At 55.9% G+C, this 12,382-nt stretch overlaps 4 protein-coding genes across 4 annotated transcripts; 1 reads left to right on the plus strand and 3 right to left on the minus strand.

Annotated features, from left to right (window-relative positions):
• Positions 1 to 1,104: 1,104 nt before the first annotated feature.
• CH63R_05323 (uncharacterized protein) lies at positions 1,105 to 1,701 on the plus strand (the record flags this gene model as incomplete). The annotated part of the gene is made up of 1 exon (XM_018300298.1): positions 1,105 to 1,701. The coding sequence occupies one exon, from the start codon at positions 1,105 to 1,107 to the stop codon at positions 1,699 to 1,701; it is 597 nt and encodes a 198-aa protein (XP_018161544.1).
• Positions 1,702 to 1,979: 278 nt separating this feature from the next.
• CH63R_05324 (BTB/POZ domain-containing protein) lies at positions 1,980 to 3,123 on the minus strand (the record flags this gene model as incomplete). Its single annotated transcript, XM_018300299.1, has 2 exons — positions 1,980 to 2,416; positions 2,469 to 3,123. 2 exons carry the CDS (start codon positions 3,121 to 3,123, stop codon positions 1,980 to 1,982), a joined length of 1,092 nt encoding a protein of 363 aa, XP_018161545.1.
• Positions 3,124 to 5,598: 2,475 nt separating this feature from the next.
• On the minus strand, positions 5,599 to 7,797 carry CH63R_05325 (Formyl transferase; the record flags this gene model as incomplete). Its single annotated transcript, XM_018300300.1, has 1 exon — positions 5,599 to 7,797. One exon carries the CDS (start codon positions 7,795 to 7,797, stop codon positions 5,599 to 5,601), a length of 2,199 nt encoding a protein of 732 aa, XP_018161546.1.
• A 1,718-nt stretch (positions 7,798 to 9,515) lies between these two features.
• On the minus strand, positions 9,516 to 12,015 carry CH63R_05326 (DNA repair protein Rad26; the record flags this gene model as incomplete). Its single annotated transcript, XM_018300301.1, has 2 exons — positions 9,516 to 10,841; positions 10,894 to 12,015. 2 exons carry the CDS (start codon positions 12,013 to 12,015, stop codon positions 9,516 to 9,518), a joined length of 2,448 nt encoding a protein of 815 aa, XP_018161547.1.
• Between the last annotated feature and the right edge of the window lie 367 nt (positions 12,016 to 12,382).

Raw genomic sequence — 12,382 nt, forward strand, 5'->3', positions numbered from 1 at the left:
GAGGCGCGGTTTTATCAAGTGGGAGGGTCGGGTAGGCGCATGGCCGTCAACATCAAAACCAACGTCTGAGTATCTCATCGCGTAATGCCCCCTCGTGCCAGACTGAACTGGGGACCTGACAGCAATTCCGCATCTAGCATCTCAATATCGCCCACGTGCAGGTCCTGCGTGCGATCGCAGGTCGAACGCGCGGCCGCCCCCATCTTTGATCCAACTTCTGAAGACAAGGTCGCTTGCTCGCTTGCCCCCAGCTGCCGACAATCATGCGGCCTTTCAGCCCAAAGCCCAAGGATCCCCAAGATCTGTTGACCCCGCGACTCCCAAGCTGTCTGGTTACGTCGTCAATGTGAATATTAAGTCAGGGGCACATCACTCATGTTCGATCTGTATGCCCAACGCAATCACAGTGACCTCATGCACAACACTGACATTGGTCACCGCATCTGCTCACGGCTGCAGCCCCCGAGCCAAACCAACAGTCGACATGGCATCCGTGATTGGCTGCTGCCCACGACGCACCATCTGCCGCATTAATGTCCCTTTTGTGCTGGGCGCTTCCGGTGCCAATCCCCGCTCGCTCTTTCGGGGGCCGTTTGCTGTCGCTATCACATTCGGACCATCTTCTTAGACTTTGGGCCCAACAACATCGCGAATATGGCCCCCAACTGACCGACCTCACAAGGTGTGACCACGATGCAGGGAAGTTCTTCAGATGTTTGTAGGGGATCCCGGCGTTCATTCGGCGAATCACTCATGTCAGGTTTGGATCTTGTGTTTGTGACTGAGCTGCACATCACTTTCGTCGGCTCATACGAAGTCATGCATATGCCACGTCCATTGGCACAAACAAAAGGCCGCATCATGGCACCTATAGTGATTCGCGCATTCAATAGTGTGATGAAAGTTACTTACCAGTCATTATGGCTATATATGAAGCCCGCTGTCAACGCATGCCTCTCTCCTCTCTCGCATCACAACGGCCATCACTCATCCCCACTCAATCCAATGCCATACTTGTCCAACAAGACCTGATCAACATTCTATTGTTCAAGAACCAATTGTACTGCCTGTCTGCTCTCTCAGCAATCGGCATCTCATGTCAAGATGCGCGTCTTTGCCAAAACATTCCTCTGGGCCACTGTCCTAAGCCTCATCACAACCGCAGCAACTTCTGTAAACGTTTTAGAAAGGTCGGGTTCTCGGGATTACATCGAGTCCGCAGACACGGCTTCGGTCTTGCATGTGAATCCCAAACTCCGATTCACCCAAGGGACAGAAGGCACGCGACCAGTCCGACTCTCCAAACGCTTCCCCTTCTCGTCCGGAAGAGACGAGTGGTGTGGTGAACAAGCCGAGGACCCCGCGGCAGACTTCTCGGCCTCGGCTCCGTCGGCCGTAGACTGCCAGGCTCTGGCCAGCTCCCTGGGGGACCAGAATGGATTCTGGACGTTGCAGCCGGGCGACTTCTCATCGGACGGCTGGGCCCGTGTTGCGACCTTGGGCTCGTGCAGTTTCGCGGTTAGGCACGCAGGCTCCGGCAGTAGTGACAGCCCAATGCGAATCGGCACGAACGATGTTCGCTTTTACACGACGAGATACGGTGTTTTGGCCAAGGACGGGAAGCTGGGCTTGCAAGGGACCGTTCAGTGCTACAACGCTCAGAACCTGCTGTTTGTGACATGGGGATTGATTCGCAGTTGATGTACCGGGGTGAGAGTTATCGCTACATGTAATTACTCATTGAGACTTTATCATAGTGTCCTTTACAACCGTTAACGGTCTTCGCAACCGTCGAATATCAGTTTGGTCTGTTGTACCATTAAGATGTATACCTTGGAAATAGGACAAACTCGGATTGCTCTCAACTTCACTGTTGCTGTATTTTCCATCTCACAGAGATAGAGACGAAAAAAGAAGTTCACTATTCAATGGTCATGATTTTGTTGAGTCAACTTTCGAAGTAGAAGCTTACGTACGTGCTACTTGAAGTGACGGATACGGCATGACCTGGCTGCGCCAGACGCCCCGTCGCTCTTCAGGCAGTCAAGACAGTTGAAAACCCTCCTCTTCTGGATGATATTCCTTGCTTCCTTCTCGACTTCGTCCGTCAGGTTTTGGTTGAAGTACTTGTTCGTTCGACAGCCGCAGACCCCTATCTCCCTGATGCAAGAGAAATCTGCCATGGTGATTTTGGGAAGGTCAACCGCCGTTTCAAGCAGGTGGCAGAATCTGTGTGTCGCAAAGTCAATGTCTCTGGGCAGAACATTGAACTTGCGGAGAGTTTCCATGTAAGCGCCGAGTGACCTTGCAGACCTTACGCATGGGTTCTGTGAGATATCCCAGCTCCAAGTCGCAGGGTTAATGAGGCCTTTGTAGAATGTGTTGCAACACTCGTGTCGCCTTTGCTCGAGACAATCTTTTCGGTGGTAAGCCCTCAATTCAGATACACAGACTTCAGGTGTACTTACGGATGATGTCGTGCCTAAGAAGGGGATGGTCTACCAAGACCTTGATTTGATCCGACGTTGATGAAAACGGGCCTTCGTGGTAAAGAAACATTCTCCAAGAAATCTCCGAGAATTCTGAAGGGAGATCTATCACATAGGAAAACACGAGAAGATGACAGAAGTCGACCATTGCCGGTTCGTTCTCTTCGAAATCCTGAAGCCAGTCTCTGATCCAGACCATGCCGCAGTATTTCAACGCATTGATGCACTCGTATTTGTCGCCGATGGAAGCCAGCCGAGAGAGACCCATCGGTTTTGGTCTCTCGGAAACGTAGACGTTGTGAAGGATCTGGCACAAAATGGTCATGGCCTCGACGTCGTCGTCCGGGAAGTCGATGCTGTATGGCTCTGGGGACCCCATGTTCTCGGCGAGCTCGGTGCCTTCTTTGAATCTTCCCCCCAGCATCGCTTTGAAGACTGGAGAGTTTAAGGCGAGGACCTTGGAAGACACCCTGAGTTCATCGTTTGCGACTTGTTCGTAGTTCGCGAGCTTCTCGTCGGCGTCCTCGCTGCTCGCCTCGTCCTCAGCAACCTCGTCCTCGGCATCGTATAGACCCACACGACTGAGCTGGAGAATGAGATCTCCGTCTTTGTCGATTTCATGGCGGTTGGGCATGTTTAAGTGGCGGTGAGTTGACTTGGTGGAAGTCGTCAAGGGACTGCAATTGGAATAGGGTGCTGGTCTGAAGTCACTTGTTTCGTGTTCTTGAAGGCCATGTCAAACTCAAAATGAGGTTACAGCGGATGGTGACTGGCAGAGCCACCCCCTTGTTGCGTCAGAATGTCTACCCCGCGTTTTGATGTGATGTTAGCTGTGAACAGGCCTACGTCCAGGAATGGCACAGTCCCTGACGGATTTGCAAACGATTGGAATAACTCGGATGAGTCCACCTATTATAGTTCTCTCTATCTTTTCCTGCCTCCCAATACCCTGCCGGAATTGTCACGAGTATATACCTGCTCTTCTCTTACCAGTACCTCGATATCTCTTTCTTAGCCTGCCTCAAACAGAAACCAAGTAAGCCTTCAAGGTGTTGCTCATGGATAGCGCCAAGGGCATTTGCAATCATTCATTGTTTTCTCTCCTCCCCGTTTCCGTTGGAGATTCTTCGGGAGTGCCGCTCAACGACTTCCTCCGCAGCATGTCTCGCACGCCGTGAATAAGGCTCCCTGGTCTAAGTGTCGACTCGGCCGAGCCCGCGCTCCAAACGCTACTCCTCCGGCGAGATTCGGGGTAATGTGGTGTATTCTCTTCGTCGATCCGGGCGTCCGCGTAATGGCCCAAAAATACCCGTGTTAGCTTGGGCATGGCGGCATGGCGTGTGCAGTCAAGGCTTGAAAAGAGATTAAGGCCAAGACTCACGAATATTGCCCGCTCCACCTCTCCCGAAAGACACGCGGCGGCCGCTTTTGATGTTCGATTCGTTCATAATGGGGTTCGTAGTGGAGGGTTTGTTGATGTGGACGCGGATGGCAGCGTCGTCGTTCACGGCTGCGGAGTTTGACATAAGCACCGAGAGGCGTATTCGTACTTATGTTCTAACGTTGGCCGGACCAACCTCGTTGACAGACATTCCGTCCAACCATTACCATGATAAGCCATAGCTTCTTCATTGGGTCCCTTTTCCCCTTGCCCTTGAGAACCCGAACGGCTCCGCCCCCTCACTCCCATCCACGGGGAGCTGATGCCGTATTCTGTGACGAGGATAATGTGGGATCTCCGCAAAGCTTAGTCTGATTAGCGTTGTGATCTACAAGTCCAAGATAGCGGATTGTAACATGACTGGTGGCGGGATGGGTGGACCCGACCCTGGCCTCCAAACGCCCAGCATATCGCCCTTTGATCTGGATGATGTCACGAGGACACCAAATCCAAAAACGGTATCAGTAATGGCATCAGCCAGTTTTTGTCGTTCGGCGTCATACTTTGAAGATTGCCACTGAGCATTGGTCGAGGCTCGTACGGTGGTGGCGACTCCTCCTTTCTGATGCCGGTTCAGCTAAGAAGGGCGGAGTTGGTGCGGACACGCCAACTCAGGGCGGGGAAAGCCGTCCTAATTTCCCACGTTGTGTGGTGCACTGGCGGCGGTATTTTTAGGGGGGTTTCTCCGTTCTTCTCTTCTTCTCTCCCTAAGACGATACGAGACAGACACATGATTCAGGTTCAGGCAGAGCCATAAGGAACATGAGACGGGAGGGGGAGGGAGAGGGAGACCCGGATATTGGGTCAAGTGGATATCAAGACGGCACCCCCCCTGTCGGCATCACACCCCACGTAAAGTACCGGATCCGGCACTCCGCCCGCCGGAGACGCAACCCACCACGTCGGCTCTTTGACCGGTGAGGAGGCGGATGTCATATCACAACACATCAAAGGGCCGGCAGCTCGGTAAGAGGCAAAGGTTCCAGAACCAAAGGCCTGGGCCGTTCTACCGCTTCGTGGAATCAGCCGATTGGGGGGGGGGGGGGGGGGGGGGAGGGGGGGGGTGAGCGAGCGCGTTGCTGGAGGTGCAACTTCTGGGGTTTGAACTGGGGTTGCACAAATGCGAATCCGAACAGATGGAGGATGGCAGTAGTTCAACATTGGTTCTGTCCATGAATGGTCATTTTGGAGGGGGGGGGGAGAGGGGGGATAGGACCACTACCTAGGTAGTTTTGGATGAGCAACTAGGAGGGCTGAGGGCGAACGCTAGCCTGTATGGGAACGCGAGTGCCGTTAGCATTTGAGGCAGCGATAGGGGGCTTGTATACGCTCTTTGCTCCCTCCTTGGTGCAAGTTTGGACAGAAAGCCTGTCACCCAGCATGCCACTTCTGGCGGGAAATGATGAGACATGGCGTGAGAGGGTGTCCGAGACTTGACCCTCTGCCCGGCCAAGGGCAAAAGTGAGACGTTGCGAAAAGCTGGAGTGGTCATGAACTTGGTATGATTGGTATTATATCTAAGCGAAAAATTTGAGCAAGCCCCCGTTGGCCGTCACGTAAAAGTATTATAATGCGAGATTGGGTTCCCAGAGCAGCGAAATGGTGAAGTTCTGAATGAGTGTTGTCGGCGTCGTAACACGCCCGTTGTAAACAGCCGGGCGCTCCCTTTTATGTTGCTGTGACATCGTAGTAACATGAAAAGATGGGCCTCAAGTCCCGCTTGCCCACGTTTTCACTTGCTCTTCTGGAATGATGTGAGGCGCTCCCATGGCTGGCGTCGGACCGTTGAGGAAGCGTTGTCATTGACATGCTCTCCATGTACTCCTTGAGCAGCTCGGCCATCAATGCTGCCCTCGCCTTGCGCTCGAAGCTCAAGACGTCGTCGAATTCATCCGACTCCTCTTCATCAAGGTCTCCGGCGCTGCGCCGATGTGTCGCAAACCGGAGCGGCGTCTTGACGGACTTGATCTTGCGAACAAAGTCCCGGCGGCGAAGGTGATACCTCTGCGACCTAGAGCTCCAGAAATCCTTGGACATCTCTCCGAGCTCCTCGGCACGTGCGCGCGCCAGACCAGCGGGTGTGACGTCGACACTGCTCTTCCAGTATCCCGGGGACAGCTTTTCGTCAGAAGAGAGCAACGACTTGACGAGGTCCCGCATGCGGGTGTCGAGCAGGGCGCCAGAGCCGGGAACAGTATGGTCGACCAAGCCCATCGCGTGAGCGTCGGTCGTTGAAAGTGGTGTCATGTCACGCAGCAGCCTGCTGGCCCCAGCTGAACCGCATCTTCCGGTGTATGACAAGGAGTGATATTCGGAGCCGTGCAGACCAATGGCACGGTATGCCGGGTTGAGGACGACCTCGCACCCAGCAAGGACAACGTCGCATGCGGCAGCCATGGCGACCCCGCCCGCCGCGCAGTTGCCTCTGATGCCGGCGACGGTAAGGATGTTGCGTGACGGCAGCTCGTGCAGGAGGTAGTGTACCACGTCGTCGATGCGGTTGATGTTGTGCCAAGACTCGAGAGCCGGGTCCGCAGCAGCCTCGATAACGTTCAGTGCAATGCCGTTGCTGAAGTAGCCGTCACCCCCCATGAGCACGACGGCGCTAAGGGGCCGTTCCACAACATGGGTGGATGAGATGAAGTCGAGGGCGTCAATCATGCGGGAGCATTGCTCCGTGCTCATGGCGCCGTTGTAGAAGTCAAAGTAGAGGAAGGCAACCCGCCTGGCCCCGGCAAAGGTCTGGAAGTCGACCCAGACGTCTTGCTGGGTATTGTGCGGGGCCCGCGACCAGTCGATGGTTGCCCGCGAGGTGCGGTTTTCCGCGACGGCGTCGTCGCCGAGGATGTCCAGCTCCCGCAGACCCGAGACAGCCGGGACCTTGGGCCACAACATCGGGTCCGTCTTCTTCTTGATGCGGCGGACGTGGGTGATCCAGATGGCCTTTTCGTCGCACGTCGCGACGCAGACGGCGTCGTCTCGACAGGCGACGATGCCACCAGGAGGTGCCTGGCCGACGAACTCGTCGCTCTCCTCGACGATGCCGCCGTAGACGTACAGGGCTGGGCCGAATAAGGTTGTCAGGCAGCCCGGCTGGGAGTCGGACGACCGAATCCTTCGGGATATTTCGCGAGCCGTGTGTGACTGGATGTCAAAGTCGCGTTGGGCGGCCTTGAGCAGAGGACGGTGACGTGTTACCCCGCCAAGGAAGGCTTTCTGCAGTGTCACCGAGGCGTCGCGGTAGGCGGGCTTTGCTTGGATGAGAGGAGTGACAAGGTGCGGGGCGAACTTTTGAGAGCCGGGCGAAGGGGGAGGGGTGTAGGGTGAAGCGGCTTGAATCGAGGCGGTTTGGATTCTCTCAATGGCAGCGAGAGTGGCCGTGAGTGCGGCCCGCGTGACGGGACCACGATAGATACTCGACTTTGTGATATCGGGGGAGTCGATCTGTAAAGGGAACTGCTCAAAGGCCCATACCGGTCCGGCATCGAACTCCTCGACGGCTTGGAGGACAGTGACGCCCCAGTACGGTCGACCAAACTCGCTCCACGTGCCGTTCCGGATGAGGGCCTCGGGGTCGGCTTCCGTTCCGTCGTCGCCCATCAACACCCAGTCCAAGGCGCTGGGCCCGGCGTCGCCGGGGGGACCGGGGTGGATGATGAGGGTCAGGTAGGTCTCGTAGACCTCGCTAGGGACTCGAGTGGTGAGGAACGGGCAGATGATGAGATTCGGCTTGGCGAGCCTGGCCGCCTCAATCATGGCTTCGTCTGAGAGGGCATACTCGATAGTGATGGTGTGAGACTTGGATAGCGCTAAATACAGTCGCTGCGACAGCGAGTTGTGCGCGGTGCAAAGGAAAAGGATGTTCATGGTGGCGGTGTGTGGTATCGAGCAGCGGCAGCAGTAGCAGCAGCTCGTGAACCGGCTGAAGAAGGATGAGGGCAGAATGGGTATCCCAAGAGGTCTGGTCGGCTAGGACGTGCGGCGGAACTGGCATCATATATGCAATTCGAGATGAGCGGAAGAAGGGAGGCGGTGGAGGAGGAGAAGGAGGAGGAGAGGGGGGGGCGTGGCTCGGTGTCAGACTCTTCAGTCTGTCGGATGCACAGAGTAAGTGAGTGAGTGAGGAGTGAATGAGTGAATGCCTTTCCACACACACACACCCTCCCCCCTCTCTCTTCTCCGACTCCGTTCCTGACCGGCCTTAGGGGTCGTAGTGTAAAGGTGCTTAACGGCCAATTCCTTGGCGATTGCCACAAGCAACATGCCATATTCAGTGCACCCCCGCTTGTCTTTGCCCAACTGGCAGGCCATTCTTTGACCCGGCGGCTTCAGTTCGAGACTTGCAAGAGTCAACGTCGTGCTGTGGTTCGTCCTTCTAGCTTGGACTTGGGCAAAGCCCTTCGCAGACCATTCGTAGACCATCCGCAGACCATCTGCAGACCACACCGGACGAAGCGGGCTCGGACCTGACGGGTCCAGACCCAATCAGCGCGGGTGTAGTTGGGATGAACAACCGAAAGTGGCTGCTCTATCGGATGAGACCTCGAAAGGCAGCTCTTTGACTCAGGGGGTGCGTGCTGCATTGGGCCATCACTCGTCGGCGCTAAGGCTGGGGGAGCAAAGGCTTTGCCTGCAGCCTGACTAGCGCCATCAGTTACTATCCTGGGTAGTCAACACTGTCCGGACGGACACGGCTAGACAGTGCGTTTCGGGGCCTTTGTAAGGCCCCAGAGATCAGCACAGTCGAATGAAGCCATCGTTTAGTCCGTCGGGCCTGAGCGACTTGGTAGGCGTGTATGTGGCTTCGTGTCCATACGAGCGAGGATCTTCTCGCTGTCATCAAGCACGGCCCTTTGACGAGACGAAGAGAGAGGGCAGAGTGCTAGATAGAGAGATAGCGAGGCGGGGAGAAAGGGAGAAAGAGAATGGAGAGACAGAGAAAGGGTGTGAAGAAGAGCAACGTAAACTCGACATCCCGCCAGGCATCTCTCGGCCGAGTTACCAGTTTTTCAGACAGCTTTAGAACAATTCCAATTCCGACTGGCTGGCCCGTAATGAGACCCAGGGTATCTTGCGAAAGAAAAAAAAAAAGAAAAAAGAAGAAAAAAAAGCGAGCGTGTGTGGCGTGTCGCTTGAACCTCGACAGCCACCCCACCCACCATATTCCCAGCTCAGGAACTCTTGGCTGGGCCGCCACAATTACGAATCGGTGGCTCCAGTCCATGTCTCATGCTTTCAGAGTTGTTCGATGCTTATACTAGTTCAGTGTGATGGAACAATGTGATGACACGAACGGCGGAATATCTTGACGGCCTCGTACCAATAAAAAAAATAAAAAAAGAGAGGGCGCGCCTTGGTAATCGAGGCGCCCCTGGCATACCCGCATCCGTCATTCTGACAAGCCCATGGTACCGGCGCCAGGCCACTCACTTACTGCCGCCAGTACTGTACATACATACACCTTTGGACTGTCGCCGACACACTTGGACTAGACGGTTCGCCGCCGTCGGGTAGTGCATCATACCTATCTGCAGGTACGGTGAGCTTTTGGTGTGGGAGGGAGGGGGAGAGGTGGTCTTAGCCGCTTACACCCCGAAGGACGCTGCGATACTGTCGCCTTCGTCCGGAGTTACGGCAAGCTCCAGCAGTTCATGCGCCCTGTCCACCGTATCTGCATCGACGGCCGCCTCGTACACCAAATCCTCCTCGGCAAAGTTGAGTCTCGAGAGGGAGAGGATGTACCGCTGGGAGCCTCCGTGGGATACGGAGAGTTTTTGGAGAATGTTGGCAACGTTGGCTGTATTGGGGTCCGTCACCAGGGTATGGAGTAGCAGAATGATTTGAGATATCAAGAGGGAAGGGCCGCTGCGGCCGCCGTCATCAGTGTCATCGTCATCATCATCATCATTGCCCAACCCGTCGGCACTTTCGCGGGGATTATCCGGGGTGGCACTCACGGCCCCGTCCCTGCGCGCCTGGGTAGGGCCGCCGCCACTAACGGCGTTCACCACAGGGTCCGGAATGTCGTACAGGACATCAACCAGTTCGCTCAGCGCTGTGACCAGGCGTGGTATGACACTGACGTGGCCCGCGATCTGTCGTGCTCCATATGGGGTGCGAGCAAAGGCCATGAGGGTCCGCAGGACAGCGCATCTCACGGCGTGGTTCTGGCCTGTCGAAGAGGCGGCTCGGGGCAAGTCAACAAGGTTGAGAGACACTTTGTCAATCACCATTCTGGCGACCGAATCGGGCTCCTTTCCCGGAATGATGGGGCCGATGGAGCTAGGCAGGGTAGAAGTGCAGAGCATGTCAAGCATGCCGATGATGTCGTCGAGGCGTTGTTTAGGCGTCAGCAAGATAAGAACCAGGTCGAGGGTGACCAACTGCCAGAAGCCAGCCTGTCTCGTTTGCACACCATTGTCCGTTTCTGTCAAGGTGGTGGCGCAGGCCGCGGCCGAGGCGTGGAGAAGAGAGAGGATGTACGTCGTATCGACCTGCTGTTGCATCGCTTCCGCGTTGGAATCGGATGAGATATTGCCATCTATGCTCTTGAACCGTGCCTCAGCAACCATGTAGATGGATTGTTGCAGAACGGGGACTAGTTCCTCGATGATCTGCGGGACCACTGAAATGGTTTGTAACTGGAGAGTAAAGGAAAGGAGAGAGGCCAAGTCCCATATTGGCCGCAGGAAGCCCTCGTCCAAGCATTTACTCCACATACAGACGACGTGGCGGGCGAAGTCTATCAGCAGTTGAACCGGATTCGACGGGTTGCCCATCAGAGGCAGTTCCCGAAAGATGAGAGAGGCGAAGGATGTTGCTGGATCGGACGGATATGAGTAACGCGACAAGATGTCAAACGTAGGCGGCTCTCCATGCAGGGATCCATGGTCTAATATGACCTGAAGGAACTAGATAGATGTTAGCGACCCAGCCCACCGCTCATCGGGCGATCAGGCATACCTCAAAAGGGAGCGTGTTCGGAACAGGACCCGAATGACGAACCGCGGAGGGCACAGTCGCCACTTCGTCGACCATGATGATGTCTTCGGCGTGGGTTTCCAAAGCCATGACGGGACTGTCGACAGTGGGTCTTTTCCGTTTGCCCTTGGTTGGTGTCCTCTCGGAGAGAGGCACTGCGACGGGTCCAGCATCTCGAGTTTTGCCCCTCGTCTTGCTCGGGCTCAGGGCAATGTCCATGTCGTCGAAGCCGTCGGCCATGCCCCACGTTTTGGTTGTCTTCTTGGGCGTGGTTGTCCCCGGCGCGGCAGGAATCGGAGCCGTCTCCCTCGGACGAGGCCGGCTCGATGCGTCCTTCATGTCTCGTTGTAAAAACTGCAACTCGGTGGTGGCCTGTCTCTCGGCAGCCACGGCGGCCTCGACTGCCCTCTCCTGCCTCGCAGCCTGTTCGGCATTCTGCTTTTTGAGACGGGCAACCTCGGCAGCGTGGTCTTGCTCAGCCTTTGTGGAATTGGTGCGTATGATGGAGACCTCGCCGCGGGTGGAGTTGAGCTCGGACTCTAGGGCGTTGACACGTTGTTGCAGGGCAGCGACGACGTCGTTGCCGACTACCGCAGGGGCTTGCGACTGTGACTGCTGAAGGACGAGGCGGGACGAAACGGGAGGCCGGAGGTATGGACTGGGATGAGGACGGTAGGAAGTACCGATGGCTGGGCCGGTTGCAAAACGCTGTGAAGGATTCGGGTGAACATATGACGGCACCGGCGGAGGGTATCGCGGCCGCGAGGAGAGGACCGGGGGGTTGGCGGGTGCAGGCGGTGGGTTCCACCGCTGCTGGGGTGGAAGCGCAGTATGTCTCGAGGGTTGGGGCGGATGGTGGGTGAGGGTCTTGTCTGCGACAGGACGCGCGAGGGGAGGCAAAAGCTCGTTGGTTACCTCTGTGTCGTCGAGGTCGTCGTCTTCGAACTCAATGTCGTCGTAGGTTTCGACTTGGGAACGATCAATGGGTTGTGGAGAGTCGGGTTTGCGCTGTATCTGGGTGAACTGGATGGCGTTGTTCTCGAGCTCTTGAAGGGCAATGTCATTCAAGTCATCAAAATCGTCGTCGTCGAAGAAATCGTTCATAATTGCGGTGGAACGTCAATCCGCAGATCAACGATCCATCGGCGGCTGGCTGGGTGTTGCAATGGGAGCGAGTAGACATTACTGATGTGAATAGTGGCAGGCGGGCGCCGGTGGGCAGCGCACCAAACCACTACTTTTCCAATCTTATCGGCACGTAAGTACGGGTACGCGAAAAGAGCGCGTCGGTGTGGCTTAGTCTCCGGAGGTTAAGCCACAGATATTTTAGCCACGATTGTGCAGATGACGCACGGTCCATGCTGTGACGGAGGGTTCCGAAGCAAGAAAAAGCTCGGGCCAAATGATAAAGGACGAAGGAAGGAAGGCCCTGACGAATGCGGTCGCTTACTTGCAGCTTGGCACTTGCAGC

The sequence above is a fragment of the Colletotrichum higginsianum genome, chromosome 3, assembly GCF_001672515.1.
Source record: "Colletotrichum higginsianum IMI 349063 chromosome 3, whole genome shotgun sequence".
NCBI lineage: Eukaryota > Fungi > Ascomycota > Sordariomycetes > Glomerellales > Glomerellaceae > Colletotrichum > Colletotrichum higginsianum.